At 36.1% G+C, this 26,743-nt stretch overlaps 1 protein-coding gene across 5 annotated transcripts; it reads right to left on the minus strand.

Moving 5' to 3' along the window:
- Positions 1-150: 150 nt before the first annotated feature.
- On the minus strand, positions 151-26,094 carry npy8br (neuropeptide Y receptor Y8b). 5 transcript variants are annotated; one of them, XR_010896026.1, is made up of 3 exons: positions 24,897-25,059; positions 4,260-5,894; positions 151-1,414 (listed from the first exon to the last, which is right to left on the minus strand). XR_010896026.1 is itself a non-coding variant. In XM_067395465.1 (3 exons), exon 3 carries the CDS (start codon positions 5,700-5,702, stop codon positions 4,569-4,571), a length of 1,134 nt encoding a protein of 377 aa, XP_067251566.1. In that variant the 5' UTR covers positions 5,703-5,894; positions 15,460-15,508; positions 24,897-25,059; the 3' UTR covers positions 151-4,568. The 5 variants fall into 5 exon arrangements, 4 of the variants coding, with proteins under 4 accessions (XP_067251566.1, XP_067251568.1, XP_067251565.1 ...); XM_067395465.1 differs by adding an exon at positions 15,460-15,508 and having other exon boundaries at positions 151-5,894; XM_067395467.1 differs by lacking the exon at positions 24,897-25,059 and adding an exon at positions 26,020-26,094 and having other exon boundaries at positions 151-5,894.
- Positions 26,095-26,743: the final 649 nt, after the last annotated feature.

Below are 26,743 nucleotides of genomic sequence, written 5' to 3' on the forward strand. Positions count from 1 at the left end.
TCTCTTTCTCTGTGCTGTGTCTGTTGCAGATCTACAAACATTAACTGAACAGATCAAAACTTAAAGCATATTTAAAGTTAAGCATCAGCTGCTCTCAGAAATGAGTAACATGCATTAACAAACACAAAAGAAGTGCAAGATATAGAGAGGTTAAAAGTTTTAATATACATGAAAGTATACATTCAAGAATTGAGGAAAAACATCAATAGAAGTTCGATATAAACTTTGGTCCTTTTTATATGTACATCATTACCAAATATCCAATGACATGAATGATGTACAAATGACTACACCGTTGAGAATACTTCAGAGAACATTAGATGGCCATCTATTCTTCATAAACCAAAGCACATGCTTGGCAGAATTTTAATTGAATTTTCTTGACTAGAAAATAAAATGACACTCATAGGACTTTGGTTCTCCTTATGAAATGAGGCCATAATGAGTCAAATAATGATTCCAGATCATGTAGAACTACTTAAGACACTAAATCTTGTTGAGTATGTTGCATGAATTATGATTTCTGTAAGCTATGTATGACACATTCCTTTGTCCTGAACAACAAATTATACAGATGTGAGTGCTCAATGACATATAAAAGAACATTTAGTATTGTGTTATAATATAAAATTAGGTGCATATAATGTTGAGAGCTGATTTGTCCAGGTGATTTTTGAATAATTCACTGGGTTTGTAAACAGCGTTATTATACTGTATATTTCAGCCTCACGAATGGAAATCTGCCGTATATGACTTTGTGTGTATGGTAGGTCTGTTGTAAATGCTTTATTGCGAGTTGTCCAGATACCAACTTAATGCTAAACAGCCAGCTGACCTCAGGCACACGCCACTATTGTGGCCAGCAAAATGAGAAAAAAAAATATTGATTCACATAAATACCTCCAAGCAATTTTCTAAAGGTCTATTGCTGAAATATAGGCTTCCCACATTGTCCGCTTTTCCAATAACTGACCCTCCAATGTTTGAAAAGAAGAGAGAGAGAGAGAGAGAGAAACAGAGAGAGGAAAACTACTCACCAAGAGTTGATGCTTCTGAAATATACTGTATCACACCATAAATATCTTTTTAAATGGTGACTGAATGTTTAAACTTTTCCAGGTGAATGGTTACAGTGTTTTTATGGCTACACATTAATGCCTTTCACTCTTCAGAAACTCTCAATGCAACCATGCTTTTGAAAAACTCAAGCTAGTATAGTTAAAGCATAAAACGTCCCATTCAGTCAGGCCTTAAAAACAACATTTCAGCAAAACACAATGAATAAAATCAATAAAAGTAAGCATGTAGAGCTACACGGCATGTGAAAAAAGCAAACAAACTCTAGTCAATGTGCTCTCAGTGCTAAGAGCTTTGCTTAATAAATAATAAGAGCCGTGTTTCTCTGGGGTCTGAACTGTAACAGAGAGGAAATATTTGATTAATATCAAGCTAGATATCATCAGTGAGAACTTAGGCCCTGTCCCAAATGATGCACTAGTTTTTGTCAAGGTGTCACATTTGTCATGTTTCATGATTTAGTACGATACTATGTGTCGTTTTGCGAAGCCTTCACAGCAGGCTACTTTTTAGCAGCTTATGTGGCATTATGTCGCCAAAACATTGACTATGAGGACTGCGAGGGTTGATGGTGTCATTTGGGACAGGGCAATAACAACATGTTATGGTTGGAAATACAGTGACAGATAACAGGCATTTCAAAGGTATTTCAAAAGTATAAAAACATAAGGATGGCAAGATATTAGTGTATAATATCTAATATAAATAAAAATATATAAATATATATAAATATTAGTGTATATCCATGTCGAAGTATACCCTTGTGAAAAAGAACACTTTAGCATACCTTGGAAAAAGTAGACTTTATAAGAATATATTGAAATGAATGTAATCTTTTAGGACACTTAAGTGCATGTTAATTGGAATTAAATGAATATACATTATAATTTGCACTTATGTTACATTTTGTGTGTTATTTGACCCACTTAAGTAGGACTTAGGTACATCTTTATATGTAATTTCATAAATACTTCTATTGTCTTTGAAATATAAACACTACTGATAAATTTACTGACTTTAATGTCATTGCTATTTAAATTTGTAGGTCATGTATTTAAAATATTTGTAATTACACATTTGTAATTATGAAGTTACAATTTAGAAAATTTTTAATGAACACACTACAATTCAAATTATAATCAAATACTTTACATGTGCGTTAGTCAACACATCAAAATAAGTGTACTTCTTTAAAGCACAACAAAATGATGTGAATTTAGTGATTCATGATGATTAAAAGCTAATTTAAAACAAAACCTCTAATTTGATATTACAAAGTGCACTTTTCAAAAGTGTATTTAAGTATGTTAAGAAACAGCATGAAAGCGTACTTCAAGTGCACTTAAGTAGCCTTTTGTTTAATTGATAGTAACTGCAAGTTCAGTTGTTTTAAAAATACACTTTTACAATTTAAAGTACATTACAAGTTCACATTCAATACAGTTAAGCACACTTCTTTTTCACAAGGGTACGATAAGTGGCAATTTAGTAATCGTAATCCAATTTAATTGTAAATTAGTGACCGGAATACTAGCCCAGAAACTTCAAATAAAGGATCATTTCCAACATGTGACTAGACATCTGACATTTGCAGAGTGTTTCAAAGTGTTATTATTCTAATAACTAAATAAAATGATATGATGTTTTGGCCACATATACATATTACAGATATTATTTGCATGCACTTTGCTTTGTTTTGAGCCTCTGTGAAAGCACAAATGAGGAACTTAATCTATAATTCACTGGAATAGCTTTGACAAAAGAAGGACACAGCGTATTTATATTGACTAATATTTAGAGCAGTGAAACACATTACAGCTGTCACACAGAGCAACAAAATGTGTAAATTATAGTACATATCAATTTAAAAATAGCAGACATTCTAATCCTAATCAATGACACAATGTGCTTATATAGTCATGGTGCTGGATTATAACTATTATATGTGTTTCAAATGTACACATTATACACATATTGCTAGTTCTGCACCTTCCTTTAAAGAAATAGTTGAAAATTGTGTCACCAGTTACTCACCTTCGTGTTGTTTCAAATTTAAATTTATGGAAGCTTGTTTCTGCCATTATATAAAAAATAAAAAAGGTAATTGACTTTTTATCTGGCAATTCTGACTTTTTTTCTTGTGATATGGCTTTTATAAAATCTCAATTGTGTGTTATAAAGTCAGAATTGTGTGATATAAACTCGCAACTCTGAGAAAAAAAGTCAGTCTTTTTTCCCTCAGAATTAAATCTCGCAATTCAAAGTCAGAATTGCGAGATAAAAAGTGACAATTATCTTTTATTCCATGGCAAAAACAAGCTTCCATACAATTTACTTTCTTTCCTTATGAAGCAGAAAAGGAGAACGGTTGTTTTTTTTCCCATGCAGTTGCAACAAATTTGGATTCAAGCTTTTAAGCTTCAAAAGGGACAACAAAGTACTATAAAAGTATCAGAAAAGTGGTCCGAATGAGTCATGTGCTGTATTTCAGGTCTTGTGACGCCAAATGAGAAACAGACAGAAATTTAAGTCATCCACCCTAGCGCTCCTTTAGCATATTCAAAGAATTTATGAGAGAATGAATCATTATTTTGAATCAGATGTTTACATTGAATCCAAATGGATCAAAATGGCAGTCTGATTGATCCATTTTCCAAAACATAACGATCTGGATCTCGAGTCATTAACAGCTCACTACGGGGAAGATTTTCAGTTGATAATGACATAATTTTCATGTCAAGTCTATTGTTTGATTTCAGAAGACTTGGGACAAAGCACACAGGTCATACGATCTAGGTTTAGGATATTTTTATAGTGTTTCTCTGTCCTTTTTGACAGCTTCAGTCCACTTTCATTGCAATTACACGAAAAGAGTGACAACCACAGTCTTCAGAATATCTACTTTTATGTTCCACAGCAGAAAAAAAGTCACACAGATGACACAATGGTGAGTAAATGATGACCGAATGTGTATTTTAAGTGAATTATCCATTTAATAGTGACAAGAATCTAAATAGTTCATGTCTTTTGCTGTTACTAAGTCATATACTTCCTCCACAGGCCTAACCTGGACAAAGACAGTGAGAAGAAAAGGCCTTCACTCAGTATTTCATTATAACGTCTCAGAGAGAGAACCTTGCTCTAAATAGGGAAAATAGTTTTCTGTGCCATTGAGAACTCACCATATAATGAGCACAAGACCAACATGTTTAATTGGCCATTTCAGCAGTGGTTAAAACATCAACACAATTTACTTGGTCCTCATCTGCAGATCCCAGCAACAATTAACCATTCCTTATATGTTTCAGACCATTTCCGTGTTAAAAGAAGACAAGTGGACATCTTTAAATCTTGAAATATCACAGACTTTCACTGTCCAAATTGGAATTCTGCACCTCAAATTCAGTCATGAAACTTGCACAGATTGGCTGACAGTGTTCTCAAGCCATCTCTGAGTGCTTGAAGAAACGTAAAAATTGTCTTCTAGTACATTAAACGGCCTCTTTCTGTTCCAAACTGTTTTTCTTGTGCGGTTGGTAAGTGCTAGTGGAGCCATTGCTCAGGATGGAGCCTTTAGTAATGCCCGTACTGACCGTGGACAAAGGGAAACTCTCGTAACTCTCGGGCGGCCCCCAGCAGCGGCATCTGGAAAGCAGCGATTTCAGCTCCTTCTGGAAGTTATTGTTCAGGAACCCATAGATCACTGGATTGACACATGTCGACGCCATGGCGGTGAGGTGACAAGCTGAGAAAATAGCATCATGCTGGCATACGGGAATGGCCTCGTGGTTCCAGTCAAAAACTGTGTTGAAAACATTCAGCGGCAGCCAACAGAGGGCGAAAGCTGCTACGATTGAGGCTAGCATGGCGTTGACTCGCTTTGAGCCTTTGGCCTTTTTCTGCCGTCCACCTCGAGCCCTTTCGACCATGTCTTTACGCCGGCTGAGACGCAGGAATATGCGGAAATAGCAGACTAGAATGAGCGCCAACGGTAAGCAGTACTGGCACAGCAGCAGCGTTGTGGTATAAGTGAGCCGGTTGCCCTCAGACGGCCACTGCTCTATGCAGATGAAGTGATCGCTGAAGGGGTTGAAGGGAAGACTGAGGTTGTGGAAGGGCGAGTTTGTGAGGATGTTGAAGGAAAGGAACGGAAGGGAGATAAAACACGCTACGATCCAGATAACCGCTACAGCCAGGTAGGAGTGTCTGACGACTGGCTTCCAACCGGTGGGATGGATGATGAGCTGGTGCCTTTCCAAGGCGATGAGAACCATGGAGAAAATCGAAACCGTGACGGACATACACTGGACGAATGGCGTCACCTTACACAGAGCTTCGCCCAAAATCCAGCGATCCATTAGGGTGTAGATAATGGTGACGGGCAAACACACCAGGCAAACAAGGATATCGGAGCATGAGAGGTTTACGATGAAGATGTTGGTCACGTTGCGCATCTCTTTCTGTCGTGTGATGACTAAGACCAGGCAAGTGTTGCCCACCAGGCCCACCGCTAACATGGTGCTGTATGCTACAATAAGGAAAGTGGTGCTGCTGAGAGAGGTTGGACAGACGGGATCCTCTAATAACCAAGACCCGGAGCTGTTGTTCAGATGAGACCGCTCCATCGCTGCTCAGTTGCAGTTGTGTCTCTTGAAATGTATGATGACCACTCTGTCTGGCTTACTCTCCAGGGAAGTGAGAAAATGAAGTGGAAATGTCAAGCGAAGACTGCTCCTTCCCAACACCAATTTTCTTTTAGTTTCCGAGTTGTCTCATCTTGTTTTCTGGCATACCACAGAACTGATGATCTGTGAAACCTGTGGACAGAATGATAAAAAAAAATAGCTTTCAAGATCAGAAGAAAAACCAAAGTTGTAAAACATGACAACAATATGAAATCCCCCCCTTGGATTCATTCAAATTGGGGCATTTGCTCCCTTAGATATTTTGAATGCATGTCCAAAAAGAGAAATTTGTGATTATTAAATTTCGTGATTATAGGTAAAACCAAACAAAACAACTGTTCTTCTAAAATGCTGTTGCATAAAAAAAATCTACATTTGCTCAGTCCAATCAAGTTGCATCATCTACACAGTGAAATCCCCAGAGTTAAATTAACTCTGCTCAGAGTACATATGCACTCAAAAAATGAACTTTCACTGTTGTTAGTTTCACTCAAACCACCCTTGTTCACATTACTTAAAAAACTCATGTAACTACATGAACGTAATTTAACTGCATTGTTTCTACTAAAATTGAGTATTGTAAGCTTTACTTAGTAAGTGTTTGTTCAGTCAACTTAACATTGCTGTGTGAAATGCACACAATGGGTCTCATTCATGAAACAAGAGCAGAACGAATTTTTGTGTAAATCGTGTGTAAAGTGGTTCTGGCGTAAATTTTCGGATTCATTAAAATGTTCGTATTTTCCAAATGTTAGTTGGTACGAAAGAAATCTACACCTGCTCCCAGTCACGCGTAAATAGTGCGTTTAACATCCGAACGTTTTGCTCATTAATAAGGCTGCTTTTTAATTCACCTTAAGGTACATATTTACAGCATTTTGAAAAAAATATTATATAAAGTAATCACATACGTTTTTTCTTTTTACTTTTGTTGTGAGAGCCAGTAATAAGCTGCGTTCATGTCACCTTGTATTTACCGCTATCTTGAAATGATGTTATATTCGGAGCTGTTCACGTCCTTTTGGTCCTTGGACTGGAAATTATGCGTTTCCATGGCACCACTATCAACGCCTAAATGAATCTACAGCGGTCAGGTGGTATAGTGGCCACATGTTACATGTGGGAGCTTTCAGAAAACTCCCAGCTTACAAACTGTAATTACGAACTCTACGAGGATGTGAACGCTTTTTACAAGCTAGAATCTTGTAACTACAAGAATTACGAGGCCGTTTGAACGCACCTATAGCATCTGCAAACGGAGCACTTTAATCAAATAATGAATTGATTTCAATAGGGCTGGGCAAACTATGGAACTTGTTTCCTATAAAATGGCCAAAATCCTTCATTTGGTGTCATAATATGATGCCCATATATAGTTGTCAGTCGGATTTAATGGGCGGGATTTATGGTAATTGAGAATGAACATGCACGCGCGTCCCATTTACGACTGATTGGAATTCATTAACACACACACACATTTCACTATCACTTCTGACGTTTACGAAGTATTTGTGAATCAGGAGGAGAGTTTTTGGGAAAGTCTGTTTACGCGCAAATCACTCACATATTTACTCGTATATTTACGAATGTTTCATGAATGAGACCCAATATTGTTGACATAATCCATAGTTCCCAGCATGCTTTGCAAGAGACTGCATTAGAAGAGTAAATTTAGGGATTAAAGTGTTATTTTATGTGTTTTTCAGTAAAGGGAAAGATGTTTTTAGTTTATAGGATGAAATTCCTGCTCTCAATTCAATTGAGTTTGTTCAATTAGTTATTTTTTGAGTGCATTTTGGGGTGAGGGGCTGCATTCGGATATGTTGTATCCTTTTTATTTAAATGATTATTTAAAAAAAATGTGTTCACCTTACGTAATCATCATAACATTATTAAGTAAACTGCACATATAAATATTATGTAACAGTGACATTCAAATGATTTGCATTTAAATTTTGTCAGCTTTACTTAAATTTCTTTTGTTCATTCAACTAAATAGTTTTTTTTGTACAAATTACTCAATATTGTTGCGTGGTTCCACTTGACACTTATTTTTTTAAGTAAATCCAACAATTCATTTTTTTGAGTGTGGTCCCTCTCTAAATAATGTTAAAGTAACACTGAAGCAGAGTTAAAGTTAATGAGATAATTAAGCAATTAATAAGGCTGTGACTGAAGTCAGTTGTTGTTCTTGTGTTTCTCTTTTCTTCAGTGATTCTGCTTGTTAACAGCAGGTGTTCATCACTAATTCACAATCATCACTTAATTAATTGCTTAATTATCTCATTAACTTTAACTCTGCTTTAGTGTTATTTTAACACTATTTAGAGAGGGACCATATGTACTCTGAGCAGAGCGGATTTAACTCTGGAGATTTTGCTGTGTACCCACCCCTCATTTCATTCAAACACACACACGCAAATTAGTGGCAAGATGCTAAAAATAGGTGCATGACGTCCCTGTCTCGTACAGTCACATAAAACTGAGAAACACATTGTCATAAATGGGAACAAAATCTAGACCTTTTCAAGTGATCTGTGTTAAAAGCAAAACTGAGTGCTTATCTTTCTGTTCACAAAAATATTCTTATTATAGAGAAATGGGACAGACAGAGGCGTCTTTTTCTCTTCTTTGATATTTCTTTTGTTCTGCTCTTTTTGACTCTAGTCGTTTCATTACTTTAACGTATTCTCTTCATCTCCCTCTTTGTATTCAGCACATACAACACAAAAGTAGTGAATTATGAAACATTCTCTGGTAAATCTCTTTTTTTTGGCAGTCTACCTAACACCCCAAAAAGGGCAAATACATCACAAGCAGGCAAATAATAATAAAAATTTTTTTTAATTCTGATTGCAGCTTGTATTATGAATTTTTAATGCAGCAACAGTGAAAAAAATATATAAATATCAACACTGTAATAATAACAGACACTCAGTTCAGTAACTTTACTAGAGAGGAATCTTATCCAGACAACACAACAACATGAATATGATTTGACTTCACAAATCTATCTATAAAAGAAAAACATTATACTTTGGACTAACTTAAAAAAAAAACATTTTTTATTGCTTACAGCCAAATTTATTTATTTTTATTTGTTTAAATTATATTTATGGTTTGACTCAAACCTTAAATTTTGAGTTAATATTAATCAAAAATATTTCTTATCCAATGGGAAAAAAAAAAAAAAAAAAAAAAAAAACATACAAAGTAAAAAGATTATTTATTATAAAGGCCATTTTTAATCAATATATTTTCTTAGACACAAACCAAAATGTTATTTAATAGGTCAAAATAATATAATGGCTTTTTACAAATTAAAGGGTCATGCTGCCTTCACATGCTCTCGGAATTATCGTTAATGTGAGTTTCCTAGGTAAAAATTTGCACATGAACATCCTCCCATTTGAATGTGATGAGCTCGTAATCACGACATCAGAAGTAGGAATTATCAATTTTCTGATAGTTCATGAAGGCAGCATTACTTCACCCAAAAATGAAAATTCTGTCATTATTTACTCACCCTCATGTCGTTCCATACCAGTAAGACCTTCCTTCATCTTCAGAACACAAATGAAGATATTTTTGATGAAATCCGAGAGGTTTTTTTTTTTTTTAATCTCCCATAGGAAGCAAGGAAATCAAAACATTCAGAGAAGTAGTAAAGACACTGTTAAAATTAGTCGACATGACTGCAGTGGTATAATCTTAATTTTATGAAGCGATGAGAATACTTTTTGTGTGCAAAAACAAAACAAAAATAACTTTATTCAACAATAACAACTTTATTTATAACATTAAGGCTGAACCTCTGCAGTCATGTTGAATTTTAACAAATTCTTTTTTAATTTTTTACTACTTCTCTGGACCTTAAATGATAGTAATTACGTTGCTTTCTATGGGGGACCAAAAAACTCTTGGATTTCATCAAAAAATATCTTAATTTGTGTTCTGAAGATGAACGAAGGTCTTACAGGTGTGGAACGACATGAGGGTGAGTAATTAATGACAGAATTTTCATTTTTGAGCCTGGTCTCATTAGTAAAACGTACCCATAGGACTGTTTTCATGAGTCGCAAAATACGTACCAATACGTACATATCACTGCAGTTTCAGCTATGTGAAATGTCCACTGAGTGGCGCTAAAAGCATGTTCATTTTTTTGCCGGAACAGATAAACATGAATGTTTTTATGACACTGGTTTTTATACGAATCACTGCAGTTCTTATTTGAAATAAACCTACCCGATAGTCTTAACAAAAGCAAACTTGACATAAAAAGCATCCATAATCGTGAAGTTTTAGCTTGTTTTGATCTCTCATCTTTGAGCTCTTTTACCGAGACTCCTTTTTCACGGGATTTGTACCCAAGGCTTCCTCGTTTTAAGTACAACTCCGTATCAGCTGAGCTACCGAGCAAGTGTATGTCAGAAAAGTGAAACATATGGAGCTGGTTGAGCGATGCAAAGTCCAAAATATATTCGTTTACAAATCGCGCACTATGGTAAAAAGTGTTTTGAGGTCATAACATAATATTGTGCAAGGAGACGTGAAAACAAGTCTTTATTAAAGCGCTTTGCTGTTTTTTTTAAAACTATAATAATAAAACTAAAAACGTTTGATCAATGTTAAAGGTGCCATCGAACGTTTTTTTAAAAGATGTAATATAAGTCTACGGTGTCCCCTGAATGTGTCTGTGAAGTTTCAGCTCAAAATACCCCATAGCTTTTTTTAATACATTTTTTTAACTGCCTATTTTAGGGCATCATTAACTATGCACCGATTCAGACTGTGGCCCCTTTAAATCTCGTGCTCCGCCCCCTCCCGAGCTCTTGACTCTATCATTGCATAAACAAAGTTCACACAGCTAATATAATCCTCAAAATGGATCTTTACAAAGTGTTCTTCATGCATGCGGCATGCATGCGTCAGATTATGTGAGTATAGTATTTATTTGGATGTTTACATTTGATTCTGAATGAGTTTGATAGTGCTCCGTGGCTAAAGCTAACATTACACACTGTTGGAGAGATTTATAAAGAATGAAGTTGTGTTTATGAATTATACAGACTGCAAGTGTTTAAAAAATGAAAATAACGACAGCTATCTCCGTGAATACAGTAATAAACGATGGTAACTTTAACCACATTTAACAGTACATTAGCAACATGATAACGAAACATTTAGAAAGACAATTTACAAATATCACTAAAAATATCATGATATCATGGATCATGTCAGTTATTATCGCCAGTGTTGGGGAAGCTACTCTGAAACTGTAGTTTGACAAGCTACAAGCTACTCATAAATTAAAGTAGTTAAACTACAGTCAAGCTACCCTTTTGAAAAAGTAGTTAGCTACACTACAAGTTACTAACAAAAAGTAGCTAGCTACATTGAAACTATTTTTTTTTTAATGACATAGCTTATAAATAACTGGATAACTGTTAATGAAGAATGTTTAAGTAAGATGTATTGGGTTTAAAACAAAGCAATGCATTACAATTATGATTTCAAAGCGTACTGTTTTATTTTGTAAACTATATCAAAAGATACAATAGTCAAATGTAGCCTATATCTGACACAGACTCTCTTTGCATGCTTTATATATAATACATTCAGAATTTTAATATAAGTTTTGTTTATCATGCAATAGTATGAGAGGACCGACCACCAATTGCACTCTGCAGTTTCAGAAGTGATTTCTACATATAAATGCAGGATTCACACTTAAAATTGCTACCATAACCATAACACGGGACAAAAATATGCAATGAGAATAAGCAATGTAAATGCAGACTAGAAAAATATTAGAATTTTTGTATCAATATTTTTGAAATTCTTTTCCAATTATTTGAAAAATGACTTAAAATCTTAAATGTCTCACTGTATATATTGCTATTCTTATTACGGTGTTAACACATTACATCTACAAGTTACTATAGCACCCTCACTTATTTCAGAAGCACCTCTAATGATTTGATTCTGGAAATGGACCTGCACTTAAACCGAACCAGAACTTAAATTGGATACACGGAAAAATACAGGTTAAACTCACAGCACATGCAGTGATGAAGCTTTGAGACGCGAATCATGTGAACATTCTCATACCCGAGCAACCTATTAGAGCAGCCTTTGCCGTGTGATAAGCGCACTAAGCTATGTTTCGATTTTGTGTTCTGTTCAACTGATGGATGCTTTGCCCTTTACATAATCAGAAGATCTCTTCTCGAACTGATAAAGCCACAAAATGCGTGATTTAACAATAGATGGCAGTAATACACAATTTTAGTTCGTGATCTGAAGTGCTGCTTCATGAATGAGCTCGTCAGAACGTAAATTGGAATGTAGCTTGTAGCTTTTGGTCGCGCTACACCGATACTTGCCGGAAAATGTAGTTAACTACTGGAAAAGCTACACTGTTTTAAAAGTAGCTGAACTGCATACAAGCTACTGAAGAATGTAGTTAAACTAGTAGCGCCGCTACATGTAGTTAACTACTCCCCAACACTGATTATCGCTTCATCTGCCATTTTTCGCTATTGTTCTTGCTTGCTTGCCTAGTCTGATGATTCAGCCGTGCACATCCAGACGTCCTGCCGTTGTGTAATGCCTCAATCATGAGCTGGCATATGCTAATATTGGGGGTGTACATATTAATGATCCCGACTGTTACGTAACAGTCGGTGTTATGTTGAGATTCACCTGTTCTTCGGAGGTCTTTTAAACAAATTTATATAAGAAGGAGGAAGCAATTGAGTTTGAGACTCACTGTATGTCATTTCCATGTACTGAACTCTTATTCAACTATGCCAAGATAAATTCAATTTTTGATTCTAGGGCACCTTTAAGTCAATGTTTAATTTTGTTTGCTTATTTAATGTTTATTGTGATGTCTTTTTTTCTTTTCTTTTTTTTAAATGCATCATATATTACGTTTAGGCTACTAACAAAAAAAAAAAAAAAACAGCAGAATTTTTTTTTTTTACATTTCTCTTAAAAGCAGGTCATAAATTATGAATAATAATAAACAATAGCCTATTTATTGAATGTATATCAGCCATCAGATCGGTTATTGTTCAGAACACTAAAAATAAGCAACTATATAATAATAATCTTTATTGGTGCATCCTCAGTAACTGACACAGAACTGGAACAGACTAGAGATGCTTACGTGATGTTATACAACTTTGTTATGAAACTCTTATGGAAGCGCAGGGATGCTACCGTTCAATCCCCACTGCACCAAAGTGCCACCGAGCAACACACTTGTTGCTCCAAAAGTCTTGTACTTGCACAAGGGCATAAAACACATACATCCATACTGGGAAACTCTGTCAAAAAATGTGAGCAGAAAACCTGATAATTAAAGCAGCACTTGCAGCAGCACTCCTTCTCTCCATCTGTCTCACACATTTTTTCTTGATGATTTCTTAAAGTGCTCTGGCTTTGCAGTAATAGTTACTGAGCCTGCACATATAAGCACACTGGCAGGTGATGAATAAGCCAGTGAGGTTTAACAATGGGAATGTAATTATGAGCAGAATCCTGCTGTGTTAAACCCATCTGATTTCCTCAAGCCAGAGTGAAACTTCAGTACAGCTCAAATACATACAGCTACGGAGAAAAATAAATCCTTTCTCTTTGGCCTGTCTCTCATTTGGCTGAGAAAATACTTAGCCAATCATAGTAAATACATTATTTTAAACAATATGAATATTCCAAACAATTAATAACCTAAACTGCAGCAAACAGAATTGCAAAGAAATTGCCTTCACAGTCCGTCTCCGAGTCTACTCATCACTGCATGACCGCTGGAAAAAAGGGCACACTCATTAGCAGTCTTTAAAAGTTAAAATTACAAATGAGACACCCTACTGAAGAAAGTATTTTAAGTCAGGGAAACATCCTTAAACGAATGACCCGAGGCTTTGATTGGACAGGAGAGAAATAATGCGAGTGTAATTCTGCATTCAAACAGCCAAATGACATTTAACAGCAGACACCAGATGCAATTATTGCATAAAGCTTGAGCCATCACATAATCACCATAACAATGATAGCTGTGATTGGCATTAATGAATAATTCATTAGATTATGTGCATTTAAATTGATTTATGATTGCAGACTTTGTCATTTTGAGAATGCTGTAGTTTTCTCATTGAATCCACACACACGGTGAGGCCGGAGTTTATTCTCTCCCTCTGCCGAGTCGTTTCCCCGTTGGACCTCAAAGCGGTTCCATTGGCTGAGACAACTTTTTTACATATGCTTTATTCAGTTATCCAGTGTACTTATTCTTAAAGGATTACTCAACTTTAAGATGAAAACTAGCCCAAGCTTTACTCACCTTTCTTCATTCTGATGAACACAATCTAAGAAATATTAATAAATATCCTGATGCATCCGAGCTTTATAATGGCATTGAACAGGGGTCACGTGTATGAAGCTGAAGAAAGTGCTTCCCTCCACATCCATCCATCATAAACATACTCCACACAGCTCCGGGGTGTTAATAAAGGCCTTCTGAAGTTAAGCGATGCGTTTGTGTAAAAAAAAAAAAATCCATATTTAACAAGTTATGAAGTAAAATATCTAGCTTCCGCCAGACCACTTTCCATACTCAAGTTACAAAACAAATGGAACTGGCGTCGCATCAGTTAAGCTTTTTCCATAAGTTGAATAGGGAAGGCGTAGGATGTAGCGTAAGCTTTTTGAACTGCAAGAGTTTTACAATTTCTGTGTAAGCATAATACAAAAGGCGGTCTGGTAGAAGCTAGATATTTTACTTCATTACTTGTTAAATATGGATATTTTTCTTACAAAAATGCATCGCTTCGCTTCAGAAGGCCTTTATTAGCCCCGGGAGGCATGTGGAGTATGTTTATGATGGATGGATGTGGAATAAATGGAGGCACTTTCTTCAGCTTCATACTCATTGATCCCTCTCACTGCCATTATAAAGCTTGGTTGTATGATGCAATGAAACTGATTTCTGACAGACTTCTGAGGCAGCGTAACACAGACATGCCACTTCTCATAAGATCCGGGAGTCTCCTGCATATTGATAGCTGCTCCCTGACAGGCGCAAGTTATAAACAATATCCCGGAAATCGAGCAAGCGAGAGAGAAAGCCTGTTTCCATCTGGTATTAAGATGCGATTTCAGTGAACCAACAAGTGGTCAGCCAGGACACATTACACCACCGTTACACCAGGTATTATCACGCGTTTCAAATGCATCTTCTGTGACCACTTTCGTTCGGATTTTGTGGAGACCCTCGCCTTGAGATCACTTTCACTTTCATCACACAAATACATACGTAAATAAACAAACCCATGTAAGTCAGTTTATGCACATAAATATAATAGAATATAATAATATATAATATTTTAATAATAGTATTATAATAAAATGGGGTGCTGTGGTGATAACTATGTGAATACTGAATTACCCCAATGCTAATTTCTTGGTAGAAAGGACATCAAAGGTGAAAAAGTAGGTAAAAAATGTACATTTACACAACTGTTTATCACAGCAACTTTAAGACGCCATATTTTTTTAGTGTCACAGAATGGAAAGCCCAGGATTGTGGGATATCAAAGGCAGCAAAGGATACAACTATGCTGCCTTCAAAAATCGATCAGATGAAGGTATCTCAGGAGACAGGAAGTGATACTTAGTGCCTTCCTACCTCTGTATCCTGCCTGCTGAAGCAGCATTTTTCAGCTTTTAGATGCAGCCTAAATGAGACACAGGTGAAAGTAATGGGTAACTAACATGGGAGTAATGAGTAAATATGGAACCCGAAACTAAACAGAACAGAGAAACAGGAACTAATGGAAACAAAACATAATGTCAAAATAAAAGTCTACGTAACAGAACACAACCATCACTATACTTAAGTGTGAAATGAGTGTAATGTTTTCAGACACTTGATTGCATGTCACTTATAGTTTAAATTTATATTTGATGCAAATAGTTTAACTTGGTGCTTTTTTGACATACTTAAGTAGAACTTAAAGGTAGTTTCATGATTGTGTTTGAAATATGGTAAAAGTGTGCTGCCGAACAGACTGACAATCAGTGGTAAACTAAAATATACTTCTGTGTCATTTCTATTGAAACTTGTGTATCATGTATTTAAATATATTTGTAATTAAACATTTGTAAGAAGGAAATTGCAATTTAGTACATTTAAAATATATTAACTTTAAATGTAATATCAAACAACATACTACAGTTAAAATGATAATCAAGTATTTTACATGTGCTTTAGTATATGCAAGTCCACATCAAAATAAGTGTACTTCGTTAAAACTTGCATTAAAGAAAAACTTTTAATTTGACATTATTACAAAGTGCACTTTTTAAAAAAGTGTGTTGAGAAACATTCATGAGAGTGTACTCTCTTCAAGTAGCCTTTTATTTCATTAATGGTATATAATCTGCAAGAACAGTTTATATATACTTTAAAGATTTTAATTGTCTTTAAATTGAGTACACTTTTTTCACAAGGGCTAGCATCAGCATTATTTAATAAATGATTTGGTCATTAATGATTATGGAAATGAGCAGCGTGAAGATTCTTTTGGGGAAGAAAAAATGAGGGCAAATAAATGCTGCAATTTTCATCATTCCCTTGAAGAAATGCACCATCGGCCCTTTATGGGACAATCCATCTAAATAGAAATAACTAGCTTAAGTGTAATTAACATAGATCCCGAAGGGTTATTGCAGTTAACTTACAAGTGACAGTAAATCAATCACAGAGTTTCAGCCCAGATGTGCCTCACATACGGCTGATAAGTGGTAATAAAGCTCATTATTGCCCCCATCTCTAACCGCCCCTCTATAAAGGACACTGATTGTTTTCAATTAGGATGCTGTAGACTCTGCCAATGAATCTCCTCCTGTGACAGTGTGTTGAAATGAAGCAGAGACACTCTGTTCAATATCTGAGACAAAGAGCACATGATGCACCATTGCTTGCACACACAAAGGTTAAAACCTCAAAAACAACTTCCCCACAGAGCTCTTGAATCGGTCTCCATGACTCCTCCATTTTCAAAAAGATGACATGGAGAAAAGAGACTTCTGGTCAGCCCTGATATGCTGTTGACTTATTTCAGACAGTTGTAACAGTAAGCTTAACGTGTTAAATTTTCTAGGTGGGCCTAGCTGGTTATTTGCTGTATCTGTTATGGTTTAGCACATTTTAGTAGATTACCTTTCTGATAAAGGAAAAAAAATACAACGTGAGTGCACCTTTTTTTTACAGTTCAAGGCTCACGTAACTACATCTGGTTAGACCATTTCCTGTTGGCTCTTTCGGCGGTGGACAGGGGTCAGCATGGGCACCTTGACTGGTCTGCAGCTATGCATCTACCATACGTAAAAAACTGTGATGCACTGTGTATTCTGACACCTTTCGATCAGAACCAGCATTAACTTCAATTTGAGTATAGCTCATCTGTTGGATCAGACCACACAGGCCAGCCTTCGCTCCCCACATGCATCAATGAGCCTTGGCCGCCCATGACCCTGTCGCCGGTTCACCACTGTCCTTCCTTGGAGCACTTTTGACAGATACTGACCACTGCAGATTGGGAACACCCCACAAGAGCTGCAGTTTTGGAGATGCTCTGATCCAGTCATCAAGCCATTACTTTCTTCAGTCGAAAAGAAATAAAGGTTTTTGATGAAAACATTCCAGGATTATTCTCCTTACAGTGGACTTCAATGGCCTCCAAACGGTTGAAGGTCAAAATGTCAATTTCAGTGCAGCTTCAAAGAGCTTTAAACAATACCAGATGAGGAATAAGGGTCTTATCTAGAGAAACAATCATTTTCTAAAAAAAAAAATACAACTGTATATGCTTTATAAACAAATGATTTTGACCTTCTACTGTTTGGAAGCCACTGAAGTCCACTATAAGGAGAATAATCCTGGAATGTTTTCATCAAAAACCTTCATTTCTTTTCGACTGAAGAAAGAAAGACATGAACATCTTTTTTTTTTTTTTATCAAAATTTTTTTCGAAAGTGAACTAGTCCTTTAATGTTCCATTATAGTAGATGTTTTACAAGTGCCTGATTCATTTTGGAGAGGGGGCCATCATGTTCCTGTCAACTATGTAAGTAGTTACAGTTAGAGCACAGGTGATTTTCACTTAAAAAGTTCTGAAAGAAGATAGCAGATTTTTTTAGCTCATACTTCCAGGGGTTCTGTGCCAGTCGAACTACTTGTATTGAAATGTATGAGAATGCTAACGGATCTCTCCAGGTATTATATTAACAATATCTCTTTGTTAGAAACCAGCTGCCGTGCTCCCAAAAACTACCTAAAGATGAATTTCCTAGCAGGGCTCTCAGCTCATTCGGGGCTTTGCTGGCGCAGTAGCTGAGAACAGCTAAAACTGCAGGTCCCTGTTGACTGTAGACTTCTGTTTTGCCTGAAGTGCAGGTATGAATTTTTAAGAGGTGCTGCGTGAGTTCATGACTAAGAAAGAAAAATGAAGTAATGCTGAAACTCAAAGTTGCCTACTTGTAATCAAGCGGAAACCTCCCCCAGTTTCTCGTGAAGCCAATACGGAAGTAACTTAAACTGCGATTCATCGACTGGCTGCTAGGGATAGGCTGCAAAAGGAAGCAGAATCTCATTGACCATAATGTTTACAGCAGAAAAAAACATGTTTACACTCTGGTTTTGGTCTATACTGCTAATTTTGCCCTAATTTTTCATGACAACTCTGAGGGGGGTGAATTTTTTTTATAACTCATTAGTTTAAATTATATTAAGCCTTAAAGTTCTGCATAATTAGGGCGTGGTCACTTGAGTGACAGGTGGATTGCGCTGCTGTCTGTGAGCCGTCATGTTACCTCAGCTAATTCCAGCCTCTGAATTTGGCATCTCAGCCGTATTTGTGCCTTTTTTCTGGATTATTTTATACAATATATGGCTTGCTGCATACTCGAGACAGATGTCAGTCTGTGTACATGTGCTCGCATGCAGAACACACGTTGTTGGATCATCGTTGCATTGGCTAAAAGTTTTGTAACTGAGATTTACTACAATGACAAAACCAGGAGGATATACAACTCTGACAGCACTGCTTGGATATAACTAAAACTGCTGCACTATTTTGAAAAATTACACTTTGGACACGTGCTCATTAGTTTGAGAGAACATTTGGGAGTTATATAGATATCTGGTACGTATAGAGTTTTACATTATAAACGATGCTCAGATTGCTTCCTTTCTTGAAGAACGATGATGGAGAGTAAATCATTCCAAAGATATGTAATGCAAACGATGGATAATATATAAAGATTTCATGGATTTAACGCTTTCATGAACAAAAAGTAGTTCTTTTTATGTTTTGAAATGGACATTTTACCCAAGTGCAACGCATTGGATTCATCTCTCGATCTCTAATGATATTGTTATCTTTATTAATATTTTAGATAGTATCTAAGATAGATATGCTAGGCGGGCGTGGTTTCAGCAACAAGTCGCATGGGCTCCAACTACATCCCGCCTCTTTGCCCATTTTCAGTTATCCGGGAGTGACGTGCGGTGACGCGCAGCTAAGATGGCAGCGGCCTCATTTTCGCTTCAAAACTGCTGTTCAGAACTCTATGGGTGACGTCACGGACATTACGTCCATATTTTTTTACAGTCTATGCTTGTAATACATTACCACAAGCTGTGCCTATCTTTCTGAAACTTAACTGTACCTGGTGTGTGTTTGGAGACAGAAGTGACAGTGCCTGTTATTCCAGAATTGCTGTATGGAAAACATGCCACAACTTTTTTGCCAACACTCAAGCTTCAAAAACCTGTGCATCAGCATGCATAAGGCAAAGAGCGCCTATATTTATAACAGAGCCTGCCACGGGCAAACACACCCTGTGATAGCAGGAGGGATCCAAGATGAGCTTTAGCTTTGATAGTTCTCAGATGTGGCACAACCTACAGGGCTCCAGTCGAATGAAAAACATGCATGTTTTATTAAAGTTAATGAACAGTGGCGTGCTGTGATGTGTGGACAGAAATGCATTAGTTGTTTTATATTGTAAAGGGTAAAATCATGATTTGCATTCAAATACAGCAAGTTTTAACCATGTCTCTGTGCCTGCTGAGCATTTATTTAGAAGGAAAACAGCATGAGCTTTACTAAACAGTGGGGTTCAGAAATGTGACACTGCTAACATCTGGGATTTTGTCCTTGATTCTGGAGAGTTTTAGGATTTTGACCGATTTAAAAAAAAACAAGTTCAAATGAAAAAGAAATATTTAAAATAATAATTAAAATAAACCATTATAATAAATAACTACAATTAATGTATAAATTACGTAATACTATGTAAAATTAATAATAAATTGATAAATAAAACAATAAAAATACATTAAAAAAATTAAAGTCCTCCTGTGGTGAAAATCAAGTTGTTTATATGTCTATGTGGTGTTTTTAATATGCTTTAAGACAAACCATGTGCAAATTCATATGAACACCATTGCTATCTCCAGTATTTTCTCCTTAAAACTGCAGTAAACCAAAGACAGTCTCAAAAACACGGTTTGAAATCACTGACGTCACAAACTACCTTGTAACCAATCATGTCAACGTGCCGGTGGGCTTTAGCATATCATTAACAATGACCGCTCTGCAGCAGGAGAGTCTCAAGAGAATATATCTTGGTATATTTTTCTGTTGATATAAAAAATCATGAAGATTTAGCAATATAGCGGGTGTATGATGTATATTACGATGTTATGATGAACTCTATGTCTTTCTCCACTGACATTAAGGTGTTCAAAGCATTTGTACGGATACTGATTGTTAGAAGGCAGCTGTCTGACTCTGAAGAACGGGAACATGGTTTGTGTAGCATTAGCAACACATTATCAGCTGTTTGATAACATAGTCAAGCAAAGGGCTAATCAAATTAATTACTGTGTCCAACATTGTTAAAAAACGATACCATTGTGCAGCGTTTACCTCAGCAAGTTGACCGAGTGGATCTCTGAGTCAGTGGAGGCGGGGCTAATTTGCATATTCATAGATCCGCATATAATAATTGAAGCAAGGGTGTAGAGTTACATTCATGCTATTTTAAGGCATGAAGAATTTAAATGTGTTTAAATGTGTCATTTTGGTGATCAAAGATGAGTTTTAAGGGATAAAGTTATTGACTACAGGGGAACTATTAAAGAATCTGCACTAATAAGCAATTTTTGTGTTATTTCTAAGTTATTAGATGAGTAAATCTAAGTCAATGATCAACTCTTTACTTCCAGTAAAGAACCAGATGCTTTTTGGATTATTCTTAAATTGCCCCTGTTACGCTTTTTCATATATGACCTTTCATGTAGTGTGTAATATAGCTGTTTGTGAATGATCAAAGTGCATGATAAATATAGTTATTGTCTTCCAAAAGAAAGAATTGATTCTGAACTGCCTGAATCGAGTCGTCAGTAATTCCAGTCTCTCTTCCTGCTCAAACCTACATAGGTTTGTAACAAATTTGCATATTATGGTCTTCATTGGCTGCTCGTGAACAATGTCTAATTTGACCCTCAAACACCATAGTTGTAGCTGAGACTGGAATAGTTTGGTTCGTGTTTTTGACATTTCAAGAAAATGCAGTTTTCTACTGCAAAAGCAAATCTACTTTGATGCACTTCCAAAGGATGAGGACTGAAATAGATATGGTAAAACTGATGCCATCATTACTGTTCATATCACTGTCTATCAAGTGCTGAGTGTTTGGTTTCTGACACGTGCTGTTAGTGGTCAACCAATCAACAGACTGGACCAATCAGAGCAGAACAGGCTCTCAGAAAGGAAGGGTTTAGAGAGACCGGATCTTTGATTGAACCATTTCAGACACTGAGGAAATGTAAGTGTTTTTGGCCTTGGATGCTTGTAAACTTATTATAAATGATCAAAATCTCACTTGAAAATATTCACTTTATATAAAGAATTTATAAAAATTCCTTCAGTGCTCCTGTTCTCCTTCCTCTTCTCAAATCTTACTGTTCAACATGATAAGGGAGAGACAAACAAACTAGTTTTAGATCAGAGAGGCAGCCATCAACTGAACATGTCAGAGATGAAAGGTGTATCATGGGTGCACTCTGTCAGCCATCTCACTTTCAGACTTTTATAGCATCTCAGTTTTCACAGAGATAGAATACTAGCAAGAAGGCTAATAGACCTTATTTTGAGACTAAAACCGACAGCTACTACCTCTCTTTAACCAATACTAATGCACATCAAATCAGTGATAAAAAAAACCTAAAGGAACAAGGAACAAGACTTTAAGGTTTAGTTGACTTTCAGATTATCCTGATAATTTACTCACCCCCATATCATCCAAGATGTCCATGTCGAAAAGAAATAAAGGTTTTTGATGAAAACATTCCAGGATTTTTCTCCATATAGTGGACTTCAATGGCCTCCAGATGGTTGAAGTTCAAAATGTCAGTTTCAGTGCAGCTTCAAAGGGCTTTAAACGACACCAGACGAAGAATAAGGGTCTTATCTAGAGAAACGAATCTGCCATTTTCTAAAAAAATAAGATTAAAAGTGTACGTTTTAACCATAAATGCTCATCTTGAACTAGCTCTCTTCTTCTTCTTCTTCTCTATTTGAATTCCAGCAGTGTAGACACTGCTAAGTGTATTACTGCCATCCACAGGTTAAAGTTTCAACTAAATTGTTATACAGTATGTTAGTGCAAGTATATAACAATTAGTTCAAACTTTGACCTGTGGAGGGCAGTAATACACTTAGCAGTGTCTACACTGCTGGAATTCTAATAGAGAAGAAGAAGAAGAGAGCTAGTTCAAGATAATAATAATAATAATAATAATAACTTTATTTAAGATGAGCATTTATGGTTAAAATGTATAAAAAATTTAATATTTTTTTTAAAAAATGATGGTTTCTCTAGATAAGACCCTTATTTCTCGTCTGGGATCACGTAGAACACTTTGAAGCTGCACTGAAACTGTCATTTTAACCTTCACCGTTTGGGCTCCATTGAAGTCCACTATATGGAGAATAATCCTGGAATGTTTTCATCAAAAACCTTCATTTCTTTTCGACTGAAGAAAAAAAGACAGGAACATCTTGGATGACATGGGGGTGAGTAAATTATCAGGAAATTTTAATTTGAAAGTGAACTAATCCTTTAAAGACTTGAGTCAAAGCGTTCTAGACCTCAGAAGCAAAATTCAAATATTATTTGAATATCATTTTTAAAAATTATCCATTTCAGGTCACAAGAGATCAGCTAATAAAAACTGGTTTCAGAATTCAAAAAAGAAAGAATTCTTGAGATGATGCACATACGCATTCTATTTTTAACAATGCCGAGATGACTAATGAATCTGGCTACGTATGCTTATTTTTATGAGGAAAAATACGATCATGATAAACCATATGAAATGAGAATACATTTTTCTTTGTCATGCCACCTGTTTTACTGAAACCTTTTGTCTGTGAAGACCTCTAAAACCTGTATTATTAAACTAGAACTGGTACTATTTTTGTAGTAATAAGCAAACACAACGAATTGTCAGACCTTGCCAAAGCTGATCTGATCTGCAGTCAGTCTTAAACTAACATCAAAAGATATAGCTGACATTTGTTCCTCATACGCTTATTTATAACTTTATACCACTTATGTAACAGGTGTTTTTAGTTTGCATGTCTTTGGCGGGTGATAATGAGTTGAGTGTGAAATAACATTTATAATGAAAAAGCAGCGCTTGCCCATTTCGTCAGCGAGTGTGAAGACAGCGCATGTGAATCAAAGCTTTAGATGCTTCACTGTTTGCATCTGTCTTTGATTCCTTGGGTTGTTAGGCATTTATGATGATAGAGAAACAGCTCTGAAGAGAAACATAGCCCAATTATAATGAGCACAGCAAACTAGTTTTGAATACCCAGCATTTATAATATTCACATGATGGAAATGACTTGGTGTGTTTTTTCAGAGCCAAGCACTTGTGTTAAGAGGCTGGCTCTTACTGAAAGAGCCATTATCTTGAGATGAGAAAGATATTTACATATTTCCACAGTAATAAATGCAAAAGCATGAATAATGGCTGCGTGACCGTAGCGCATTCTGGTGTACGGAGATTCAACATTTCTTTTCTGTCTTTAATGAGAATGAGCTGACGTAGTAATTCATATGATCAACATACTTTGCTAATAACACCAATATTCATATCTGAACTATGAAAAAAAAAAAAAAAAAAAAAAAAAAGCATTTTTGGGGACTCTCCATAGACATGATTTTTATTCTGTACAAACTGTATAGTCTCCTAACCCTACCCTCAAACTTGCCCATTAAAGGAAACTTTATGCATTTTTACATTTAAAAAAATAAATTAAAAATCCTCATATCTTTTGATTTTTCAGCTGTTTTCCTCATGGGGGCCAAAAAAATGACGTGTGGTCCCCATAAAGTAGAGAATACCAGGTACACACACACACACACACACACACACACAAAACATAAACTGAATAGAACAGAAGAGAACAACAGATTAGAACAGGAAAACAGAATAAATAGAACAGAACAGAACAGAACAGAATAGAATAGAATAGAATAGAACAAATACGAACAGGTCAGAGCAGTAGAATAGAATAGAATAGAATAGAATAGAATAGAATAGAATAGAATAGAATAGAATAGAATAGAATAGAATATGACAACAAAATAACAGAACACCATAAGAGACCAGAATTTTTCAATATATATAAAAAAAGAATAAAACAGTGCACGAGAATAGAATAGAATAGAATAGAATAGAATAGAATAGAATAGAATAGAATAGAATAGAATAGAATGCAGAGAGATGATCATAACCATGATCATGCCTACTGACAGGACTGACCAATTGATCCGATCTGAACCGAACATCATCGGAGTCTCCAATGTCACGTACGACTTCGAAAGTATGCAACATCTTTCAGACCCTCTGCACCCATAACTGAAGGAGGCTGAATCCCTAATGCCACACTGTAAAGATCATGAAACAAATACGCCAAATGTTTCGCTAAGTTCCCCTAATTAAAACCCATTGTGAAACTCCGCTCACGCGCATCTTACCGTGTATGACTGGCGCAAACCCTGTGTCCGTGACTGTATCTCGATACGGCGCTTTCAGATGTACTGTTCTCTCCTGTGCAGGAGTAACTGGTGGTTTGAGGAGCTGAGGTTTATCAAGCAAACCTGAGGCGCAAGAAGGAGGTGCCTTCAGATATCGAGGTCGAGAGAGACTCGCTCGCACATGGACTCGATCGCGGCGGTGTATCTGTTGACATGGACTTCACCAGAGACCCATTTGTTAATAATTATCGACACTGAAAAACGTTCCAATTATATTGCCTTCAAAAAATCCCTAATTAAATCCCACATTGACACTGCAACCCTCTGTTTTAGCACCCAGCTGTGTTCTGTTGAAAAAGGTGTAATCAAAAATAGTGTTTACCACATAAGGACTTTGGTAAAATTTCATGCCTGGATCCTCTGATTTCATGCTGGACATTTGGACATGTTGAAGTTGATGTCTATTTAATTACCAGTTCTCATAAATTTAGGAAAAGTCAAGTGTCATCCATGCTTCACTGTTTTTTATGCTTTTGAGCTTTTAAAGGGATAGTCCACCCAAAAAACAGTTTCGGTTCCCAAATGTTCTGTTATGTTGGATATGTGGTCAATAATTATTTGATTTGAATTAATGTTGAAAGGTATGTTGTTTAAGAGGAATAATCAAAGTAACAGTTATGTAACAGATGTCAATAATGGGTTCAGTGAACTGTATACTTTAAAAGCATGTGTGCAAACATAATTTATTTTTTTAATGGTTGACTTAAATGGTTGATTTTATGACAGCTTAGTCATTTATACTAAGGATAATGGATGGCTTCATAACTCAAAACTTAAAACAAAAATGTTATAATAAATTTCACAAGCTCAATATGATTTTGCTCATCTACTGCAGCGTATTACATGTCTTCATTCTGGTAAGATATTAAAAGTCCTATAAAGAACCACATTAAGACACCATTATTCTTGAGACTTCAAAGAAATGTAATGCACATTCCCATTAGAGGCACACTCCTATTAGAGCAGTGTCATTAAACACACACTGTGTTTTCTGGAACAATCCATATAGTGCTTCTTCTTGTTCAAATGTTTAATCTGTTCTGCAGGTTTTATCTGGACCTACCTGGGGCTTCCTGGTGCTCTTGTAATTGACATTTCCAAGTGATGTTGTTTTTCCAGTCACAAACCACTACTAAAGGGGCTCGCACACCGGACGCGAAGCTCAGCGCCGCGCAGCGCCACGACACGTTTTTAAAATTCGAACACATTATTTTCTATGAGTGTACGCACACCGCCGGCGATATTCGAGAAAACAATAGAAAACAATGTTAAGACATGTCGCGGCGTTGCGCGGCGCTGAGCTTCGCGTCCGGTGTGCGAGCCCCTTAAGTAGTTGGAGTGCACTCTGCACCTACTTTTAAATCTTTAAATTTCAGATTTTTCGACCTACAAATGTGAGAGATTGTGACGTTGCTTAGGGCCGCAGTGTGAATTCATCACTTGAAGCTATTACATGATGGTAATGTTCCTCTTGGTCATGGGACAAAGGTTTTGCCAAGTAGAACATCAACATCTTTAAAGAAAAATAGTCCTAACCCCCACTTGTACAATCCAATAAAAGGGAATGATGGCTGATAAGAATGTTCAAGGCTCTATAACCTTTTACATTCTGATTGTACATGAACATTGTGGACCAAAATGATGCTGATCCTGCTTTTTGAAATCACGGACGCTCACAGTTCTGGTATTTGGTAATTTCATGAATAAAGGTATGGTCAGATTAGTGAAATTTCATGTGCAAAAAGTCCATTATAAATAGTGTAGAGATGTATGAAGCACAGAGCACA

This window comes from Chanodichthys erythropterus, chromosome 9 (assembly GCF_024489055.1).
Source record: "Chanodichthys erythropterus isolate Z2021 chromosome 9, ASM2448905v1, whole genome shotgun sequence".
Lineage (NCBI taxonomy): Eukaryota > Metazoa > Chordata > Actinopteri > Cypriniformes > Xenocyprididae > Chanodichthys > Chanodichthys erythropterus.